The following is a 22,810-nucleotide window of genomic DNA, read 5'->3' as shown; positions in this document are numbered from 1 at the left end:
AGAGAGAGAGAGAGAGAGAGAGAGAGAGAGAGGGGTAATGGTATTTTGAATACACACCTTTGTAATTCCAAGGCCTTTCCTCTCAACATTTGCAGATTTTAACACTGTATGTTGAACTCTTCTATGAAGGCGTTTTACGCCTTTACTATGAACTACTTGCTGACATGGAAAATCAGTGGCTTGTTGGAAAAATGATATATCAGGACATAGCCTCCTAGAAGTGAGAAAAGGCCACAAGTATTATAAAAATTAAATTACTCAAAGCACATTTTTGGAATATTTGAAGAAACATTCTTAACAATTGTATCAGGTTTGTATAATCAAACAGTAATCATGTTTGTTGACCCATAGGTTTTGGAAAATTTTATCTGTACATCTCAGTGAATTTCAAGTGCTCTGCGATCTAATGCAAAACCCAGCACACTGTAATATCTCATAAAATTAATAGCTGAGTTATGAGTCTGAGTAATTATTGAGTAGATGTTATCTGTCAAAGACACTAGTCACGCCTATCTTAAGTTACTGACTGCTCTTCAAATTATCCACAGCTTCTTTTCACTGAATAGTTGATTTGCATAATCACTTTGGTTGCCAGGTATTGTGTTTTACAGAACTGTTTGGTATGCTTGCCCTGCATTCAGTGTTTGGTTACCAAAATATGAGCAGTTTGGTATTTTTAGAATTCAATTCATGTGACTAATTTATTTGTTCACTTGCAAAATCACGTCAGTAAACATTTGGTGCTGTAGTAACCAAGTAATACATTAAACCGATCCAACTTTTTCATAAACCAACAGTGGAGAAAAAGATAGATGATACTTACTATTAAGAAGACATGTTAAGTTGCAGACAGGCACAATTAAAAGACACTTACATAAAGCTTCTGCCCACAGCCTCCACCAGAAAAGCAGAAATACACACCATTCATGCACACAAGTAAGTACACCTCATTAACACATAACCGCCATGTTCCAGCAACTCTGGCAGCTCTGGTCCAAGCTACCAGAATTGTCGGTCATGTGCATGAGGTGTGCTTGATTGTGTGTGTGAATGGTGTACGTTTCTCTTTTGCTGGTGGAGCTGTGGTCAAAAGCTTTACTTAAGTGTCTTTTAATTGTGCCTGTCAGCAACTTAACATGTCTTCTTTATGGTAAGTAGCTATCTATCTTTTCCTACATTTTTGATATTCCTATCTGTAGTTTCCATTGTTTTATTCACGAACCTCTGAACAATATTAGAAATAAGCCTCTTGTGACTCCACACACAATAAGACAAAAGAAATATACAGATGGTGCAAAATAAGTGATACACCATGCAGGACCAACTAAAAGAACATAGTGAGAGTGATCAGCATTGCTCCACACACATATATATATGTACAAGTTGCTGGTAGATTGTGTGAAGGAGTACATGCCACATGCACACTTCCTACATGTGCACTCTAGTGGCTGGCCTGCACTAATACAGTTATCAACTGATTAGAGTACACACACACACACACACACACACACACTGTTACCAGGAAACAGCACACCTCTACCCAGGTGATGGTAGAGATGCAGGAGGCCCAACAACAGACACATCAATTGGGTCTGGAGCAGCAGCAGCAGCTGGTGCCGAAGATGGGGGTAGGCCAATGTGCCAGGTGGCCACCAGATCATAATGCTGGAACATGTGGGGATCCGAGCAAGTCTGGGGGCAGCGGGCCTTCATGGTGCCCAATGACAGCACCACGAGGGAGGGTACCCTCACCATCTCTGCACAGTTATCAACAGGCAAGCCCCAGTGCAGAGGTGATGGGGCTGGATCCACCAGTGATGATGACTGAGGCGATGATGGCAAGGGGGCTGGTGCAGGCAGCCTAAACGGTACAGCAGGCTGCAGCAACAGACTTGAGGCAAGAGACAAATTAGTGCCCAGTGCCAGAGAGTTGGAACCCCAGCACACTGCACATGCAGAAGGCAGCCGATAGAACAGGGGAGCCTCCACAATGACAGGTGTGAGACGGAGGACAATGAAGTGGCCTGCAGCAATGGGGGCTGCATCCACAAACCAGTAGCTTCCTGCTGCAAGCAGGGGCACATCTGATCAATGTGGCACACCACCAGCCCATCAGCCACTTGGGCATCACAAAGAAAGTATCCCTGGTGGGAGACAATAGTGGCCAGTATCCACTTGGGCTGGCAACCTAACCCTCACGTCCACACGGGCGATCTCGGCAGGAAGCACCCAGACAAACAGGGTGCGTGGCTGCCAGCTGTAGACAACACAGTTATGTTCTGCTTTCCAGGGGCTTGAGGAGATAGGTGCTCAGAAAATGGAGGACATCGTCCAGTGCAAAAACCCGAAACAATCTTTTTAATCTGGGACTTGAACATAGGCTCTAGTTGTTCCACTTCACCATTTGATTGAGGTTGGAATAGAAGAGACAGAACAAGGCTAATGCTGTGATGGGAACAAAATAATTGAAAGGTGAGAGAAATGAACTGAGGTCCATTATCAAAAACTAAGGAAACACCTCAAAGCATAAAATTGTGACTTCAGCCAACATCAGCACGCACTGGAGAATATAAGGAAACTGGAAAAATCCATCCACAACCAAGAGCCAATAGGAATTCAAGTAGGGACCCACAAAGTCTACATGAATGTACTCCCATGGCTGGTGTGGAGCAGGCCAGGGGACAGAGATGCCCTGGGAGCTGCCTGTTGTTGGGCACACTGCTCAAATACCATGATGAAACAGACAATTTCGCCATCAGTCCCTGGCCAAAAAGCATGTCCCCTAGCTAATAATTTAGTGCGCAAAACTCCCCAATGATATTGGTGGAGAAGGCATAGAACCTTGTGCAGTAATGCAGTGGAAATGACTAGTCTCAGAAAGAGGTCTCCTGTGGACAGCAGCGATATGATAAGGAAAAACAGTTAGCCAGGGAGTCTGAAGCCCAACCTGCTGGTTTATCTGGCCAGCCCCGTGGAACAAACTGAACGATGTGGCAGGGAACTGAGTCAGTGGCAGTAGCAGTTGCCATGCACAAACTCATAATTGGGAAACCCTTGATGACAGCCTATGATTCAATGTCAAGATGGAAGAACAGAAATTCTTCACAATCAAAGTTTGGATCAGAACCCACAGGAAGGCAGGACTAGGAGACTGCATTGGTATGTTTAGACACAGGTTGAAAATGGAATTTCTAATTGTAGTGAAACACAAACAGTGCCCAGCATTGTAGGCAGTGGGCTGCCACGTCAGGCAAGAAAATGTGAGGGTTAAACATGAAAACCAAGGATTTAGCATCAGTAACAGGGTGCCACTTGAGGCCATACAAAAAAAAAACATAAATTTTCTGAAGAACAAAGGCTATGACGAGAGTCTCTTTTTCCACCTGAGAGTAACACTGCTGGGCCAGAGTGAGAGATTAAGGGGTGAAAGCAACAGGTCGTTCAGAGTTGTCAGCATATTGGTGTGCTAGGACCATGCTGAGGCCATACTGTGAGGCATCAGTTGACAAAATTATGCGATGGTCTGGAGAGAATGTAGCTAAACAAGGGGCTGAGAAGGTTTGGATCTCAATATTTGAAAAGCACATTCGCAATCCAGGCTCCAGTAAAAAGATACACTGATGCGTAAGAAGGCAAGCAATGGGTGAGCCAATGTGGCCACCCCCACCCTTCCCTAGGAAGGCCTGCAGCTCCTTCATGGACGAGGGGCAAGGCATAGATGTAACAGTGCAGATGTGGTCTTCCTGGGAACAAACCCTACCCTGCAAGACCTAGGACCCCAAATAAACAATAGAAGGCTGAAATGCTGAGATTTCATGATGTTACATCATAGGCCTGCAGACTGGATGGCAGAAAAAAATGTGTGCAAATTTTTCAAGTGATCAGCTGTGGAGGAGCCCGTGACAACAATATTACACAGATAATTAATGCAACTCAGGATAGGTATAGTCAATTGCTCTACAGATCATTGAAAAATGGCAGTGGAACTAGCCACACCAAAGGAAGGCACAAATATTGATAGGGTCAAAAAGAAGTATTCAAAATCAGAACTCACCCAAACTCTTCATCCACAGAAATCTGGAGATACACTTCAGACAAATCAATTTTCGAAAATTACTGGCCACCCTATATTTTTGCCAACAGATCCTCCTGGTGTCGGAGGTGATACATATCCACAATTGACTGTATGTTGACAGCAGAGCTGAAAAGTCGCTACAGAAGCGAAGCTTCCCCAACAGCTTCCAAACTACAACCAGACGACCATTCACTAGCCATAATATGTTACACCACCCCTAGACATTGAAGTCGGTCCATTTCTGCTTTCACTTTATCTTGATGACAGGAATAGGACATGCCTGACAAAAATAAGGATGAGCTATGAATTTCAAAGAAATATGAGCAAAAAAAATTCATAGCACACCCCATACCTTCCAAAAACAAGCATGAAAACTCCTCAGACAGAGTTTCAAATTGAGAATAAGGTACCTAATCGGACACAAGGAAAGTGAATCAGTGATAGAAAAACCAAATGCCTGAAATGCATCCATCCCGAACAAGTTTTCAACACCAGCATCAGTCCACCAAAAATGTAATGGAACAAACCACTGGGTTGCAAGAAACAAAAGCCATACATTGTCCTGTCCCAACAGCACAGTGTTCCGTTTATTGTAACTAATCAGATTCTGTCAGACTGGTGTCAACATTGGTGAGCCTGAACTTGCATAGATTTTAGGCTTCAACATTGTCATTGTAGCAGCTATGTGGACCTGTATCTGGAGCACCAGGCGAAAAAAACTTAGCTCAATAAACAACTTGGGAGAAGTCACAAGCATTGAATTCACACAGTTTCTTTCCAAGTCCATATCCTGAGCAACCTTCAGTGAATGACACAAGAAGGTGATGTGGCCTTTCTTCTGGCAAGCATAACAATTAGTCCAGCATTTACGGCATGTCTAATGTTAAGAACGCAAAATTTCCTAGATTGGCAAAGTTTTGCACAAGTTTGAAATATCGTGCATACTTTAATGCGAGTTGTTGTTAATAATTTCCACAGCAAAACTCTGCCCAGAATCTGGCAGAAAACTATTTTCCTTGCTAACTATCAGCTGAACATCCAAAATTTTATGTACATGCATTGCACATTGTGTGATACATTGCCAGCCATGAGCAAAAGGTAAAGACGGACAGAGGAGATAATATAACATCACTTGAGCACAATCCCTGCAGTAACAGCCCTACATTTCTCATTCTTGACCAATCTGACATAGTTAGCAGGAAACCAAAGACTGTTTTATAATTAATCATTATTATTAAAAGTCAATACAAATGAAACGGAGAAAATTGAACTTGCATTTATGTTATTTGTTTATATTAACGGAAGCAAACAAAAATATATGTTATTGTTAAGAGTTATTTTATCACCTAGTCCCAAGGTTTGAAATTATTTCGGCCATTATGTGAATACAGACTATGAAATTCTTACGGAAAATTTAAGACTATAACTCTTAAGGAAAATGAAATCGTGTTGGTGTTGGTGTTGGTCTTGCTTAAAGACCGATTTGTTGCAGCTCTCTATGCTAGTCTATCCTGTGCAAGCCTCTCCATCTCTGCATAACTACTGCAGTTTATAGCCATTTGAACCTGCTTACTGCATTTAAGTCCTGCTCTCTCTCTCTTTAATTTTTACCCCCCCCCCCCCCCCCCCCACAAAAAAAAAAAAATAAAAAATTCTTCCATTACCAAATAGCCAATTAACTGAAGTCATTATCCATCCTATTAACCAGTCTCTTCTTTTAGTCTAGTTGTTCCATAAATTTCATTTTTCCCCACACTTGCTTCAGTACCTGCTCATTAGTTACTTAATCTATCTATTTAATCTTCAGCATTTTTCTGTTACAACACATTTCAATAACTTCATTTCCCTTCTTGACTGAACAGTTTATCATCCATGTTTCACTTGCGTATAAGGCTAAGCGTAATACGAATATCTTCAGAGCTTTGTGTCTGCTGCTGACGCTATGACATACAGGAAGCTGTTGTTATTGAGTGACTGTATGAGGATTCACAATGACTTGGACAAAATTTCTAGTTGGTACAAGCAATGGCAGCTTGCCCTAAACAAAGAAAAATGTAAGTTAATGCAGATGAGTAGGAAAAACAATTCTGCAATATTTCAATACAGCATTGATAGTGTGCTGGTTGACATACTACATGAGTCATATATATAGGCATAACACTGGAAAGCAATGTGAAATGGAATGAGCATTTAAGACCAACAGTAGGGACGGCAAATCATCAACTTTGGTTTTTTGAAAGAATTTTAGGAAAATTTAGTTCATCTATAAAGTAAACCACATACAGAACACTAGTGCAACCCACTCTTGTGTACTGCTCAAGTGTTATGGATGCCAATCAGGTTGGATTAAAGGAAGACATCGAAGCAATTCAGAAGTGAGCAGCTAGATTTTCAATGATGGGTTCAGTCAACACAAAAATATTACAGACATGCTTCATGCAGTCACATGGGAATCCATGAAGGGAAGAGTGTGTTCTTTTCATGAAACACGATTGATGTAATTTAGCAAGCTGCTCATTCCTCATATGATTCCAAGAATTAATTTCATTTATCTTTCACATGACACCAAAGCTAATTCATGTTGCTCAATTAAGTGTTATGTCACAAGTAGGACCAATGTAGGCAATTTCACCTTCTGAATGTTATAATGTAATTATCAATACCAGAAGATCTGTATATAAAAGCCACCAGTTAGTTTTAGCAATTTATGAAAACATTCTTTCATTCTTTGATATATGTGATATACACCATCACATCTGTGTAAATATATAGAAGTTATACTTGGAAATTGTGGATTCGGTACTGCCATTTATGTTTGAAATGTCCACTGGCATAGGTGATTCTGAACACTGCTGATTTGCATTACTTATGTTGTATAGAAAAATGATGTTGGAATTATTATGCAATGCAATTAAGGGAGGGAACTTTTGTATAGTTCATGTTTACTTGCACATACTGGAATCATTCAAGTTGAAACACACTCTAACTGAAGATTTGTTACTTATTAGGGAAAGACAGATGATATTTTACTTGACATGCTCCATCATAATACAAAAGAAAACCAGTACTGATATGCTCTGCATAGAAAAAGAATATGTACTTAAATGTAAATGACCTTTGCTAACTAAATATTAATAACTGACTGGGGCAATGAGAAGAGACTGATGATTGTTAGACAGAGATTAGAGTAAACAGAGAGGCATAAAATACTATACACTGACTATTTGTATAGCGAGATTTGTAGAACTAGTAATATGCATTATGTCTGAGGTGAAAAGAAACTGGGACATGAGTTGTGCCTGCATACTTCAAATTAAAGTTAGGAAATATGTTGAATTTGCCTGATTCATTCCAAGACTACTGTAAAAATGAGCCATGCTGTTTGAATTGTATTTACTGTCATACATATAAATGCTTAGTTGCTGTACTCTGTCACCTGTTTTGTGGATTGCATGCAAAAATTTTGTCCAAACTGTGGTTGTACATTACTTTTTTTTTTTTTTTTGGCGGGGGGGGGGGGGGGGGTTACTGAAATGTAACAGCTCATTCTTCATATGATTCCAAGAACTAATATAGCTTATCTTTCATATGACACCAAAGCTAATTCAGGTTGCTTAATTAACTGTTACACCATTAGGAAAGTTGCTACTGATCATATAGCGGAGAAGCTTAGTAGCAGATAGGCACAAAAAAAGACTGTAACAATATAAGCTTTTGGCCATCAATTCCTTTGTCGAAAATAGATGACTGACTGACTTCTCATTTGAAGACATTACCTACAATCAAATCCTGGGTACAGCTATGTGCACCACCACGGCACCATCCTATGCCAATCTATTCATGGACCATTTAGATGAATCCTTCCTAAACACCCAGAATTGTAAACCCCTCATCTGGTTCAGATTCACTGATGACATGTTTGCGATCTGGATCAAGGGTGAGGACACTCTATCCACATTCCTCTAAAACCTCAACAGCCTCTTCCCCATTTGCTTCACCTTGTCTCACTCGAACCAACAAGCCATCTTCCAAGATATTGACCACCTCAAAGATGGCTACATCAGTACCTCTGTCCATAACAAACCTACTAACCACATGCAATACCTCCACTTCAACAGGTGCCCCCCCCCCCCCCCCCTTCCATACCAACAAGTCCCTTCCATTCAGTTTAGCCACCAGTGGTCATCACATCTGCAGTGATGAGTGGTCGTCTCTAAATATACTGAGGTTCTCACTGAGGCCTTCATGGACTGTAATTATCCTCCCAATCTCGTACAAAAACAAATCTCTCATGCACTATCTTTGAAGTCTCACACAACCTCCCAAATTCTCACCGTCCGACCATGGAGGAACATTCCCCTCGTAACTTAGTACCACCCAGGACTGGAGCAAATAAATTACACTCTCCATCAGGATTCTGATTACCTCTCATTGTGCCCTGAAATGAGAAATGTCCTACTCACTATCCTTCCCACCCCACCCACAATGGCATTCTGCCATCCGCTGAACCTATACAATATACTCCTCCATTCCTACAAAATCCCTGCTCCCATCCCCTTACCTCATGGTTCATATACCTGTAATAGATCTAGATGCAAAACCTGTCTCATACATCCTCCCATCACCACCTACTCCAGTCCCTGTTGCTGAGCATGCTGCCCAACATGACATCCTTTATTTCAATGAGTGCTTCACAGCCTGTGCCAGCTGGATCCTTCCCACCAACACCAGCTTTTCTGAACTGCACAAGTCGGAACTCTCCCTGCAACATATCCTTCATTCCCGTAACCTTCCTGGCCTCAAACTTAATTAGACATTTTTCTCACCCAACCAGTCCCTTCCCTGTACCCGTTACAGCACTATAAAGGTCTCATTCCACAAACAAACCCAGTCTTTTTAGTTCTCTCCTTTTCCGCAACCCCCCTCCTTGTCTCTGCCCACCGTCTAACCTCCTGACTGCACCTAGCTGCCCTACCCTCACCACCTTGTCCTTGCTGTGCTCCCCAGCAGCTCTTCACTATTCCTCATCCCTAACCTGCTATCCCTCCCCCTCCCCACCCCAGCCTCCCCCTTACCCCCAACAGCTGCCACTCTCATCATGCACTGCTGCTGTTCCTCACAGTGTGGCTTCAGCTGCCAGAGGCTGCAGTTGTGTGTGTGTGTTCATGTGCCTGTCATCTATTTTCAACAAAGGCCTTGATGGCCGAAAGCTTACATTGTGACAGTATTTTTGTTGTGCCTATCTGCGACTCAGCATCTCCGATATATGGTGAGTAGCAACTTTCCTTTCATAATATTGTTAATTTCATCTTGGATCTTCCATTGTTTGATTATTATATCATTAAGCAGGACCAATAAAGGTAATTTCACCTTTTGAATACCGTAATGTAATTCTCAATACAATCATCTCAAAATACTCATCAATATTAGATACATCCATTGCTAGTAACACATATAACCAATTTGTTCAGTTACATTTAGAACCATTCAATTACAAATAATCAAATCTACATCTACATCTACACAGATACTCCACAAGCCACCATACAGTGCTTGGTAGAGGGTACCCTGTATCACTAATAGTCATTTCCTTTCTTGTTCCACTTGCAAATAGAGTGGAGGAAAAACAACTGTCTATAAGCCTCCGTATGAGCCCTTGTTTCTTGCATCTTATCTTTGTGGTCCTTGTGTGCAATGTATGTTGGCGGCAGTACAATCACTTGGCAGTCAGAACTGACTATTTCCAGTGATTCCCATTTGAGCTCCCTAAGCTCTCTGTAACACTTAAGTGTTGTTCCAACCTACCGGTAACAAATCTAGCAGCCCATCTCCGAAATGCTTCAATGTCGTCCTTCAATCTGAACTGGTACAGATCCCAAACACTTGAGCAGTACTGAAGAATAGGTATCACCAGGATCCTAAATGTGGTCTCATTTACAGGTGAACTACTCTTTCCTAAAATTTTCCCAATAAATCAAAGTTGACCATTCACCTTCCTTAACCACTGTTATCAAATGCTCGTTCCATTAGATATTGCTTTGCAATGTTATGTCCAGATATTTGAAGGACTTAGCTGTGTCAAGCAGAACAATAGTAATACTGCAACCAAACAGTTTGTTTCTCCTAATCATCTTCAGTAACATACATTTTTCCTCATTTGGAGCTGGCTGCCATTCATCACACCAACTAGAAATTTTGTCTAAGTCGCCTTGTACCTTCCTGAAGTTATTCAATTTTGACACTTTACAGCACACCACAGCATCATCAGACAAACAACGGCAGATTGCTGCCCACTGTGTCTGCTAAATCATTTATGGATATAGATGACAAGAACAGTGGTCCTATCACATTTCCCCGGGGGCATTTCTTTGATGAACAATTGTTGTCAAGGACAACTTACTGGGTTCTATTACTTACTAAGCCTTTGAACCAATCACGCATCTGTGAACTTATTTCATATGCTTGTACCTTCATTAACAGCCTACAATGGTGCACTGTGTCAAATGCTTTCCACAAATATGGGATCAGCCTGTTCCCTTCATCTATAGTTTGCAGTATATCATTGAGTTTAACATTAGTGATGCTTTCTAAAACCATGCTGGTTCAGGGCCATAAGCTTCTCAGTCTCAAGAATGTTTATTGTATTCTAAATGAGAATATGTTCAAGGATTCTGCAGCAAACTGAAGTTAGTGATTTGTGAATAATTTCTTGAACATGAAATGTAAAACTGCAGCTTTCTTTTTGCTATCTTCAACTGTCACACCAGGCTGGTCAACAAAGGACTGAATGGAAGCCTTAGAGCCATTTAGCAATTTTATGTACGAGCAGAATTTTCTCAGGTTCTCTGCCAGATCTTTTGACAGTGGTAAGTGTATGCTTCATACATAGAGCTTTTCATAGACACACAACTCTGTAATAACCTTTGCTTGCCATCATGTGTGTGCTCTCTTTTGAATCGAGAGTGCAACAGCTTTGCTTTCTCAGCATCTTCCGAATTTTGTTGTTAAACCATGGTAGGTCTTTTCCATCCTTTATCCACTTACCAGGCACACAACTCTCGATACCATGATTTACAATCTGCTTAAACTTTGCCCATAATTCCTCTACAGCCATCTTACAGGACTTAAATGACGTCAATTCACTATCTAAGTGAGTTGCTAACAACTGCTCCTCTGCTCTATCTAGCACAAACACTCTCCTAGTCTTCTTGACTAATTGATTAATTTTCATAACCATAGTTGCTATAATGACATCATGATCGCTAATCCTGATTTCAATGATGACATTGTTGATAAGGTGTGGCCTGCTTGTTGGTACAAGATCTAAGATATTTCCATGTCGAGCTAAATGCTCAAGACAATATTTTGCATGACTGTCTGTCCCCCACAATGAATCTATAGATGTCCCAGTCTATAAAGTCATCTTCAACTATTACTGTGTGGTCTGGATATTTCCGCACTACTGGATGTAGACTCTCTTTGAATGACTCTGGAACTGTCACAGCAGAGTTGGATGGCTGGAAACAGTCAACAATTAACTTGATTTCACCTACACCTGTTATAAGTGACCAGATAACTTCACTGTCACACTCAACTTCAGTCTCAATAGAAACAATATCTTTGTCAACTGCAATGAACACACCCCCTCCTATGGACTCTAATCTGTCTTACTGATATACGTTTCATGGCCCGCTAAATATCTCAGAGCTTTCCAGCTCTCAGTGCCAAGAATAATTTTGGCACAAAAACTTTCCTGGAGGGCAGTAAATTCAGGAACATCATTACAAATGCTTCAACAGTTTACTGACAGTCTAAGACTCTTTATTCTGAATGCCATCTGACTTCCATTGCTGCGTATCAACTGGCAAGCATTCATCAGAGAACTCAAACTACCATCTAGCCTAAAACCCTCATGTGCACTCCACAAGTACTCTGCTACCTGAGTAGCTGCTTCCCTTGCGTAATGCATCCCTGACCTATCAAGAGGAGTCATAAAAGTACTCACATCACAACATAGGTCTAGAAATCTGCAACCAAGACAGTTACAAAGTCGAGGAAGCCTCTGGTTGAGACCTTCCTCTCGGCTCGAACCCAAAGGACTCTGATCAACTCTGGGAACAATGATCCAAATTTTAAGATCAGCAAGCACCCCACGTGCAAGGCCAGCAACTTCACCACCTCCGCCAGCTGCCTGTATGAACTGAGGATGGCCTCAGAACCCATGCAACAGGTATCATCAGTGCCAACATGTGCCACAACTTGCAGACAACTGCACACTACACGCTTGATAGCTGCAGGCAGGGACTCCTCCACATCTCAGATGAGGGCCCCTGGTAGACATACTGATTGCACATTGCCTTTCTTTCCAACCTTGAACCCTATTTGTCTAAGGGGCTCCATAATGCACCTAATGTTGGCACTCCTCTTATAACTAGCAAAACTAGTAAATACCCCCCCCCCCCCCCCCCCCCCACTGTGTGCCTGCTCGGGCTCTGCTGAAGGAACGGTCACCTGCCCACTCTCAGGGTGAATGGGAGAGGCCAGCCAGCCAGTTTCCACATTTGCTCTCTGCCACAAGCAATGCAAACACGTTACCACCAGCCACTCACCTTGCTGTGATGGCAGATCCACCGTGTCAGGTACACTAGAGGGTGCCTCAGAAGCAGAACCCATGGCCAAAACAAGTGACACCTGAGGTGTCCCATGCGAGGAGCCAGAATCTCCACGACTGCTACACCCCAAGGCAGCAGGCTGAAGATAACTAACCATACCCAAAAGTGCATTCAGCTGTTTGCAAACTGCAGTCAGCTCCTCCCGCATCCGCACACAGCATAGACACATCCTAACTATCCTAGCAAGACAAACTATAAAAGCACATAGAATCCTAGATATGCAGCTTTGTACAATCCTGATGTATCACCAATGGATGCTGATGCATTAATGAGCTATGTAGCTGGCTGTTCAACGAGCAACTATTACGCAACAGACTGAATGAATTTGCCCTTAAAAAAACAGGAGACTGAACCTCTTCAAGAGGAAAAGGTGCGCAAGGAAAACACAGAAAAAGATAATCACTTAACTTGCCACTCTGTAGAAGTATATCAGCAAAGGGCTGCAACATGACTTACTGGCTTATTAAATGAATGGATGACTGCCTTCAAAACAAAACAAATGAGCAACTACTGTGCTAAAGAGAAATCAAAAATACTGTTTTTTATCATGTTTGAAACCTGTAACATCTGTGATTAACAAACTGTCAGACTACTTTGCAACTGCTAATCATAACAACACCTAATTATTTAGTAATTACTGAAACTCAGAAAATGAAATCTTACTGGTGATGTAAACAAGGTGATCACTGGACTACTGGAGTATTTATTGAAATTCTGTTCACACCAAAAATAATGTATGATTATTTGAAATCATGCTAGGAAGAAATGGGATCGGGTACCTTCGCATCGAATAATAAAATGTAATCAGTGTTGTTCATTTGAATCAACTCACTTATTTTTCCACGAAAACACCTGATATGTATTAGACTTCTCGAACGCCTCGAATCCTTACCCAATCTGTTACCCCCGGAAACCATCCTTGAAACTATTGATGCCACTTCCTTATACACAATTATTCCATATGTCCAGGGCCTCACTGTGATGGAGCACTTCCTTTCATGCCGATCACCTGCCACCCTACCTAAAACCTCTTTCCTCATTACCTTAGCCAGCTTCATCCTGACCTACAACTTCTTCACGTTTGAAGGCCAGACATACCAACAATTAAAGGGAACAGCCATGAGTACCAGGATGACCCCCTCATACGCCAACCTATTCATGGGTCGCTTAGAGGAAACCTTCTTGGTTACCCAAGCCTGCCAACCCAAAGATTGGTACAGATTTATTGATGACATCTTCATGATCTGGACTCACAGTGAAGAACAACTCCAGAATTTCCTCTCCAACCTCAACTCCTTTGGTTCCGTCAGATTCACCTGGTCGTACTCCAAATCCCATGCCACTTTCCTTGATGTTGACCTCCAACTGTACAATGGCCAGCTTCATTGGTCTGTCCACATCAAACCCACCAACAAGCAACAGTACCTCCATTATGACAGCTGCCACCCATTCCACATCAAACGGTCCCTTCCCTATAGCATAGGTCTTTGTGGCAAACTAATCTGCTCCAGTCCGGAATCCCTGAACCATTACACCAACAACCTGAAAACAGCTTTCGCATCCTGCAACTACCCTCCCGACCTGGTACAGAAGCAAATAACCAGAGCCACTTCCTCTTCCCCTCAAACCCAGAACCTCCCACAGAAGAACCACAAAAGTGCCCCACTTGTGACAGAATACTTTCCGAGACTTGATCAGACTCAATGTGGTTTACCAACTGACCTGCCTACACTGTGAAGCTTTCTATGTGGGAATGACCAGCAACAAACTTGTCATTTGCATGAATGGACACAGGCAGACAGTGTTTGTTGGTAATGAGGATCACCCTGTGGCTAAACAGGCCTTGGTGCACGGCCAGCACATCTTGGCACAGTGTTACACCGTCCGGGTTATCTGGATACTTCCTGCTAACACCAACCTGTCAGAACTCCGGAGATGGGAACTTGCCCTTCAGTATATCCTCTCTTCTCGTTTTCCCCAAGGCTCAAGCTCCGCTAATTTCAAGTTGCCCCAATCATATCTCACCTGTCTTTCAACAACATCTGTGCCTCTGTACTTCCGCCTCGACTGACATCTCTGCCCAAACTCTTTGCCTTTACAAATGCCTGCTTGTGTCTGTGTATGATCGGATGCATATGGGTGTGTGAGTGTGCGCGCAAGTATATACCTATCCTTTTCTCCCCCTAAGGTAAGTCTTTCCGCTCCCGGGATTGGAATGACTCCTTACCCTCTCCCTTAAAAATCACATCCTTTCGTAAAAACCACATCGTTTCGTCTTTCCCTCTCCTTTCCTCTTTCCTAATGAAGAAACGTTGGTTGCGAAAGATTGAATTTTGTGTGTATGTTTGTGTGTCTATCGACCTGCCAGCGTTTTTGTTTGATAAGTCACATCATCTTTGTTTTTAGATATATTTTTCCCACGTGGAATGTTTCCCTCTATTATATAAAATAGAAAGAAACTTCCACATGGGAAAAATATATTAAAAACAAAGATTCCAAGACTTACCAAGCGGGAAAGTGCCGGCAGACAGGCACAATGTGTGTTTTGTTCTTCACTGTTGTTTGTTGTTAACTACCACAACAAATCCACACGCTTTCAAATTGAAACTGAAGAGTTTCCTCATAGGTCACTCCTCCTACTCTGTTGAAGAGTTCCTAGAAAAATTATACTGATTGCTGTGTTGATTGTGTTTACATAAACGTATGGCTTGTCTTTTTTGGGTTCATAACCATTTTATTTTATATGTTATTACTTTTATATTGTAATTTTGTGTACTGACACATTCCATGACGTTAGAGATTTGGCCCTCAATTTGGTCCTACAGATCTAGACATGTAAAATAAAATAAAAATAGAAGTCAATTGTTTTGATTGCTGTTGTGTAGAGTCCTGGGCCCTAACCTCATGCTTGATCAGACAAACTGTACAATATCAGTCCCGGATACAAATAGTTTACATGTGATCAACTATGGGATAATCACAAGCTAAAACTGATTCCAGAAGACTGACCGAGTAAAAAAAAAAAAAAAAAAAAAAAACAATGTCAGCCTGAACTAATTTTCATTCTACTACAGCTGCACTAATTCACATCTTTTTTTAACAATGATAAGTTCTCACACACATCTTCCCAGGAGTCACCAATTATAGCTATAATGCATTCTTATTTTGTAATATATTTCATGCACTTCTGAATATGTTCTCTTTTAACACATATATTTATATGAAATTATTAGGCTGGTACACTAAGTTCTGGCAAATCTCCACCTAGTCCCTGCAATTCCACCAGGAACTGTAGTGAGCATCTTTAGCGATGTGATGTTACTTTGTGCAGACTTTTGCTATGAAAAGAGTATTACACCTCTCAAGCCACTCATCACAGATTCATGTAATACATCAGGAATGGTTCTCATAAACTTGCATGAACACAATTCAACAGCCCAAATGGCACATTACGTATTCTTGAATGTGACCATGAAAGCAACATTGTATTCCACAGTCACATATGTCAAGCGATGTAATGATTAAACACATAATAAAAATTTTTTGTGGTGGGAAACAGGTATGACATAAATGTGATGACAGTGCTGGGAAATTGAACATTTTGTTTGAAGGACATGACTATGTGGTAAACAGGACGAACTGAATAGGTATAAAGGCACACAAACTCTTAGAAATCAGTTCTTTCTCTAGACTTGAGTGGAGAATGCAGCCAATATACATCATCATCTACAGCATAGAAGGTAATGGGCGAGATGTAGTGCCCTGAAAATATTCTAAGTTTTGAGTTGGCTTGGCCCCACGGGTCACTCGGCAAGACGGGGCTCTTCAGCAGCCACATGGTGCCGAACATTAGCAGGAGCAAGAGGAGTAGCCCCAGGTTGTGGTCCAGGCCAACTGCGTGGCTGGGAATTCCATATTGACACTTGGTTTAAGAATCATGAAAGAAGGTTGTATACATGGAAGAAGCCTGGAGATAGTAAAAGGTATCAGATAGATTATATAATGATAAGACAGACATTTAGGAACCAGGTTTTAAATTGTAAGACATTTCCAGGGGCAAATGTGGACTCTGACCTCAATCTATTGGTTATGACCTGTAGATTAAAACTGAAGAAACTGCAAAAAGGAGGGAACTTAAGGAGATATGACCTGGAGAAACTGAAAGAACCGGACGTTGTACAGACTTTCAGGGAGAGCGTAAGGGAACAATTGACAGGAATGGGGGAAACAAATACAGTAGAAGAAGAATGGGTAGCTTTGAGGGATGAAGTAGTGAAGGCAGCAGATGATCAAGTAGGTAAAAAGACAAGGGCTAATAGAAATCCTTGGGTAACAGAAGAAATATTGAATTTAATTGATGAAAGGAGAAGATATGAAAATTCAGTAAATGAAGCAGGCAAAAAGGAATACAAACATCTAAAAAAATAGATTGACAGGAAGTGCAAAATGGCTAAGCAGGGATGGCTAGAGGACAAATGTAAGGATGTAGAGGCTTATCTCACTAGGGGTAAGATAGATACTGCCTACAGGACAATTAAAGAGTCCTTTGGAGATAAGAGAACCACTTGTATGAACATCAAGAGCTCAGATGGAAACCCAATTCCAAGCAAAGAAGGGAAAGCAGAAAGGTGGAAGGAGTATATACATGGTCTAGAGAAGGGCGATGTACTTGAGAACAATATTACGGAAATGGAAGAGGATGAGGATGAAATGAGAGATACGATACTGCGTGAAGAATTTGACAGAGCACTGAAAGACCTGAGACAAAACAAGGCCCCCCAGAGTAGACAACATTCCATTGGAACTACTGACGGCCTTGGGAGAGCCAGTCCTGACAAAACTCTACCATCTGGTGATCAAGATGTATGAAACAGGAGAAATACCCACAGATTTCAAGAAGAATATAATAATTCCAATCCCAAAGAAAGCAGGTGTTGACAGATGTGAAAATTACCGAGCTATTCGTTTAATAAGCCACAGCTGCAAAAAACTAACACGAATTCTTTACAGACGAATGAAAAAACTAGTAGAAGCCGACCTCGGGGGAAGATCAGTTTGGATTCCGTAGAAATGTTGGAACACGTGAGGCAATACTGACCTTATGACTTATCTTAGAAGAAAGATTAAGGAAAGGCAAACCGACATTTCTAGCATTTGTAGACTAAGGAAAAGCTTTTGACAATGTTGACTGGAATACTCTCTTTCAAATTCTAAAAAATGGCTCTGAGCACTATGGGACTTAACATCTTAGGTCATCAGTCCCCTGGAACTTAGAACTACTTACACCTAACTAACCTAAGGACATCACACAACACCCAGCCATCACGAGGCAGAGAAAATCCCTGACCCGCCGGGCATCGAACCCGGGAACCCGGGCGTGGAAAGCGAGAACGCTACCGCACGACCATGAGATGTGGGCACAAATTCTAAAAGTGGCAGGAGTAAAATACAGGGAGCGAAAGGCTATTTACAATTTGTACAGAAACCAAATGGCAGTTATAAGAGTTGAGGGACATGAAAGGGAAGCAGTTGTTGGGAAGGGAGTAAGACAGGGTTGTAGCCTCTCCCCGATGTTATTCAATCTGTATATTGAACAAGCAGTAAATGAAACAAAAGAAAAATTCAGGGTAGGTATTAAAATCCATGGAGAAGAAATAAAAACTTTGAGGTTCGCCGATGACATTGTAATTCTCTCAGAGACAGCAAAGGACTTGGAAGAGCAGTTGAATGGAATGGATAGTGTCTTGAAAGGAGGGTATAAGATGAACACCAACAAAAGCAAAACGAGGATAATGGAATGTAGTCGAATGAAGTCGGGTGCCGCGGAGGGAATTAGATTAGGAAATGAGACACTTAAAGTAAGAAAGGAGTTTTTCTATTTGGGGAGCAAAATAAATGATGATGGTCGAAGTAGAGAGGATATAAAATGTAGACTGGCAATGGAAGGAAAGCGTTTCTGAAGAAGAGAAATTTGTTAACATCGAGTATAGATTTAAATGTCAGGAAGTCGTTTCTGAAAGTATTTGTATGGAGTGTAGTCATGTATGGAAGTGAAACATGGACGATAAATAGTTTTGACAAGAAGAGAATAGAATCTTTTGAAATGTGGTGCTACAGAAGACTGCTGGAGATTAAATGGATAGATCACATAACTAATGAGGAGGTATTGAATAGGATTGGGGAGAAGAGAAGTTTGTGGCACAACTTGACCAGAAGAAGGGATCGGTTGCTCGGACATGTACTGAGGCATCAAGGGATCACCAATTTAGTATTGGAGGGCAGTGTGGAGGGTAAAAATTGTAGAGGGAGACCAAGAGATGAATACACTAAGCAGATTCAGAAGGATGTAGGTTGCAGTAGGTACTGGGAGATGAAGAAGCTTGCACAGGATAGAGTAGCAGGAGAGCTGCATCAAACCAGTCTCAGGACTGAAGACCACAACAACAACAACAACTGTGTCGAGGACTGTGCTTTGTGTTGATGAAGGAGATTTGTATGCAGGGAGTGCCAAAGATGGTGGACTTTGTGAAACCTTAATGGCAGGCATTTCACAGTTCATGTAGAAATTAATAATAGCCAGTGGAATCATGACACCTCAAAAAGAAATATGTACATTACCATTATTTGCACGATGATTCTGATGGTGTAATCAAATTTTCAATATCTTTATTAGTTTAAAGTTTAGTATCTGACTATAAATTATAGAAGTAACACGCAGCAACGAATTTCCAAAACATAAATGCTTCATCCGATTTTGTCGATTGATGTGTCTTTAGAAAGCTATTAGTGTAAACCTAAATTGGTATGAATTACAGGCTTATAACTTGAATAGTACACGGGTTATTCGAGGTCAAAATGGCTGATTACTACTGAACATGTCAAGCCGTAAATACTCCACAGTTACACGAAAAAATGGTAGCAGCATGCTTATCAATATATTTATTTGTCTATGTCTTTGTTTATATCTGATATATACTATTCATGAAGAAATTGGTCAAATATTTACTGTGTTTTAGAAAGCACAGAGACATTAAGCTACTGGCCTACTTTTGCTTCTATTTCTTTAATATGTGTTGATTTGATTTGTTTATGTATTTAATAATGTGTGTGAGAGCATGTTTATGGTACAGCCGTAGGAATATTCATTTAATTTCAAGTTATTTAAATGTAAATTCAGTATTTCGTATGTGTTTCAATATGTTTGTGAGTGTGTGTTGTCTTTGAGACATGGTGGGAGTACTGTAGCCAATCACAGTGTTTGTTACTAAGGTAGGCGACTACCAAAGCCAATGGAGAGACACTATGGAAGTGAGGGAGGAGCAGCACGTCACATGGGACATGAGAGAGTTCTGGATAGGAAGGCGCAATCGAGGGTTGCATGAAATACTTGGAGAGTGTTGAGAAGTTTGCGCACGGTGGCAGGAGATGGAAATATTTCGTAGAGCCAACTTGTGCACTTGTGAAATTTGCATGGCTTGTGCAGTGAAGACATAGTCTGCATTTAGAAGTGAATATCTCGCAAGCTATGTTATTGTTCATAACTAATTACGTGAAGTAGGAATCTATTGTTTCCCTGTTATTAAACTTATACTTTATTTAACTGCTGGACCATCGACACCAATAAGTGTTTTGCAGTAAGAAATGGCATTTTTAAAGGTACTTTTGCTATTGTACTCATTATTTAAAGTCGTTAAAATAGTACCTGCAGATTTTATTTAATTGCAATCTCTCATTTATAAATTTCTATTTTATACTGGAAATTCGCAATTGCTAAGTGATTGGAACCTTTGACCATTCAATTCATGTGTATATTCATATTGTGTACTGTAGACTCAGTTGTATTTGGCATGTAATGTGACAACTATGTACCCCAGTCCCTAGACAACGAAACCAGCCAAAACTTTTAATATTTCAACTCTGAGTCTGAGGGTACATAGTTAAGGGCCACACACTTTTATTTGAAAGCCTGCAAGCAACATGACAATTCTGTACAATATAAATAAATATTATGGTCTCACATCTTTATAATGAGACAAAAATGGAAAAACTTACCTAACATCTTTGTCTATTTGCAAGAGAACTTCATTATCCTTGAAAAAAGTTTGCCACTTGCTGTCAGGATTTAAATTCAGAGGATGATCTGTCAATGTAACATCAGTTCGACATGAGTCATCATCATCTGCAACTCCTGGCATCACAATCATTTCCTCTGAAAATAATAAACCAAAGCAAACCTATAGCCTACTGGTTAGATTATAAATATTTCCATTTACTCAAAGTTATTTTAGAGATCTATTGTGCAAGTGTTAACAAGAAAATAATAATGTTCACATAAAAACAAAATACATTTTCTTGGTATCAATTTATATTAGAGAGAGCTTAAGCAAATAATATTCTGTACAGCTGAGATGTTTCATCTAGCAGTTAACTGAATAGATATTTGTGTATTAAAGCTTGTTATAGTCACTCTGAAATACAAGTAGATCCACATATCTAGCTAAAAAAATACCACCAATATTAATGTGCCCATATATTTTGGACAGATAACAAGTACAAGTCCTCTTACTAATTAAAATCCAGCTGCTGTTACTTTCCAAGGGACTTATGTTTGAAAAAAGGAGTTCTCCCTCTATCTACAGTCGGTCACATTCACCAGAATACCAACTAACTATACACATGTTTGAACAACGGAAAAATCCGGGATGAAAAACGACAGTGTTGAGAAAAGGATAGACTGCTACTCGCCATATACAGGAGATACTAACTCACAGATAGGCACAACAAAAAGACTTATACATTTGAGCTTTAGGCTAAAAGACCTTCTTTTAAATTAGAAAACACACACACACACACACACACACACACACACACACACACGACCACTGTCTCTGGCCACTGCGGCAGGACTGTGCACAGCAACTGTATTTTGATGGGAGAAGCAATCTGTGGGTGGTGAGGGTGAAGAGAAAGATGGGATGGGGAGAGGGAGTGATAAAAGGGTAGGGGTGGTAGGTGTAGTGCTGCTTGAGTGAGCATGTGAGCATGCATGGATGTGGTGGGGACACGGTAGGGCTGATAGGTACACGGAGGGGAGGGGGGGGGGGGGGGAGGGGGCAGGGTGAGGTTGGGGTGAGGAGAGGAGAAACAAACAATTGAAATTTCACATACAAATATCAACAATGTAGGAAAAGACAGATTGATGCTTACCATAAAGAAGCCATGTCAAGTTGCAGACAGGCACAATTAAAAGACACTGACATATAGCTTTCGCCCAGTACTTGCTTTGTGTGTGTGTGTGTGTGTGTGTGTGTGTGTGTGTGTGTGTGTGTGTGTGTGTGTGTTTTACTGACTAAGGCTGCGGCCAAGTACTACATGTGAGTGTCTTTTAATTGTGCCTGTCTGCAACCTGTGAGGTAACAGGTGAATTGTTGCGTCCTGAAAATATTCTAAGTTGGCGTGGCTGGGGCCCGACAGCAAACGTTAGCCAGATGAGAGGGGTAGCCATAGCGCATGGTCCAGATGTGTGGCTGGGAATTCCACTGTGATGCTATGTTGATGGAGACACACTGGGAGTGCCAAAGATGACGGACTTTGTGAAATCTTAATGGCAGACATTTCACAGTTCATATAGAAATTAATATTAGCCAGATGAATCATGATACCTCAAAAAGAAATTGTACATTACCATTATTTGCATGATGATTCTGATGGTGTAATCAGATTTTCAATATCTTTATTAGTTTAAAGTTTAGTATCTGACTGTAAACTATAGAAGTAACACGCAGCGATGAATTTCCAAAATATAAATGCTTCATCCGATTTTGTCGATTGATGTGTCTTTAGAAAGCTATTGGTGTAAATCTAAATTGGTATGAATTACAGGCGCATAACTTGAACAGTACATGAGTTATTCTAGGTCAAAGTGGCCCATTACTATCGATCACGTCAGGCTATAAGTACTCCACAGTTACACGAAAAAACGGTAGCAACGTGCTTATACATATATTTATTCATCTATGTCTTTGTTTATATCTGGTATATACTATTCATGAAGAAATTGGTC

The 22,810-nt window shown here is 40.9% G+C and overlaps 1 protein-coding gene across 2 annotated transcripts in view; it reads right to left on the bottom strand.

Annotated features, from left to right (window-relative positions):
• The window catches only part of LOC126275539 (TBC1 domain family member 13), a 180,235-nt gene that overhangs the window by 131,292 nt on the left and 26,133 nt on the right, over positions 1 to 22,810 (bottom strand). For both annotated transcript variants that reach the window (XR_007550600.1, XM_049977206.1), the window contains exons 4-5: positions 20,800 to 20,956; positions 58 to 214 (exon numbers count right to left, since the gene is read on the bottom strand). Coding sequence is in view for 1 of the 2 variants with exons in the window: in XM_049977206.1 (XP_049833163.1) it covers positions 58 to 214; positions 20,800 to 20,956 (314 nt within the window). In the remaining variant the exon portion in view is untranslated. The remainder of the gene's footprint in view (positions 1 to 57; positions 215 to 20,799; positions 20,957 to 22,810) is intronic.

The sequence above is a fragment of the Schistocerca gregaria genome, chromosome 1 (assembly GCF_023897955.1).
Source record: "Schistocerca gregaria isolate iqSchGreg1 chromosome 1, iqSchGreg1.2, whole genome shotgun sequence".
In the NCBI taxonomy this organism is placed as follows: Eukaryota; Metazoa; Arthropoda; class Insecta; order Orthoptera; family Acrididae; genus Schistocerca; species Schistocerca gregaria.
The sequence above is the reverse complement of the archived record's forward strand: the minus strand, read 5'-3'. Positions and strand labels throughout refer to the sequence as shown.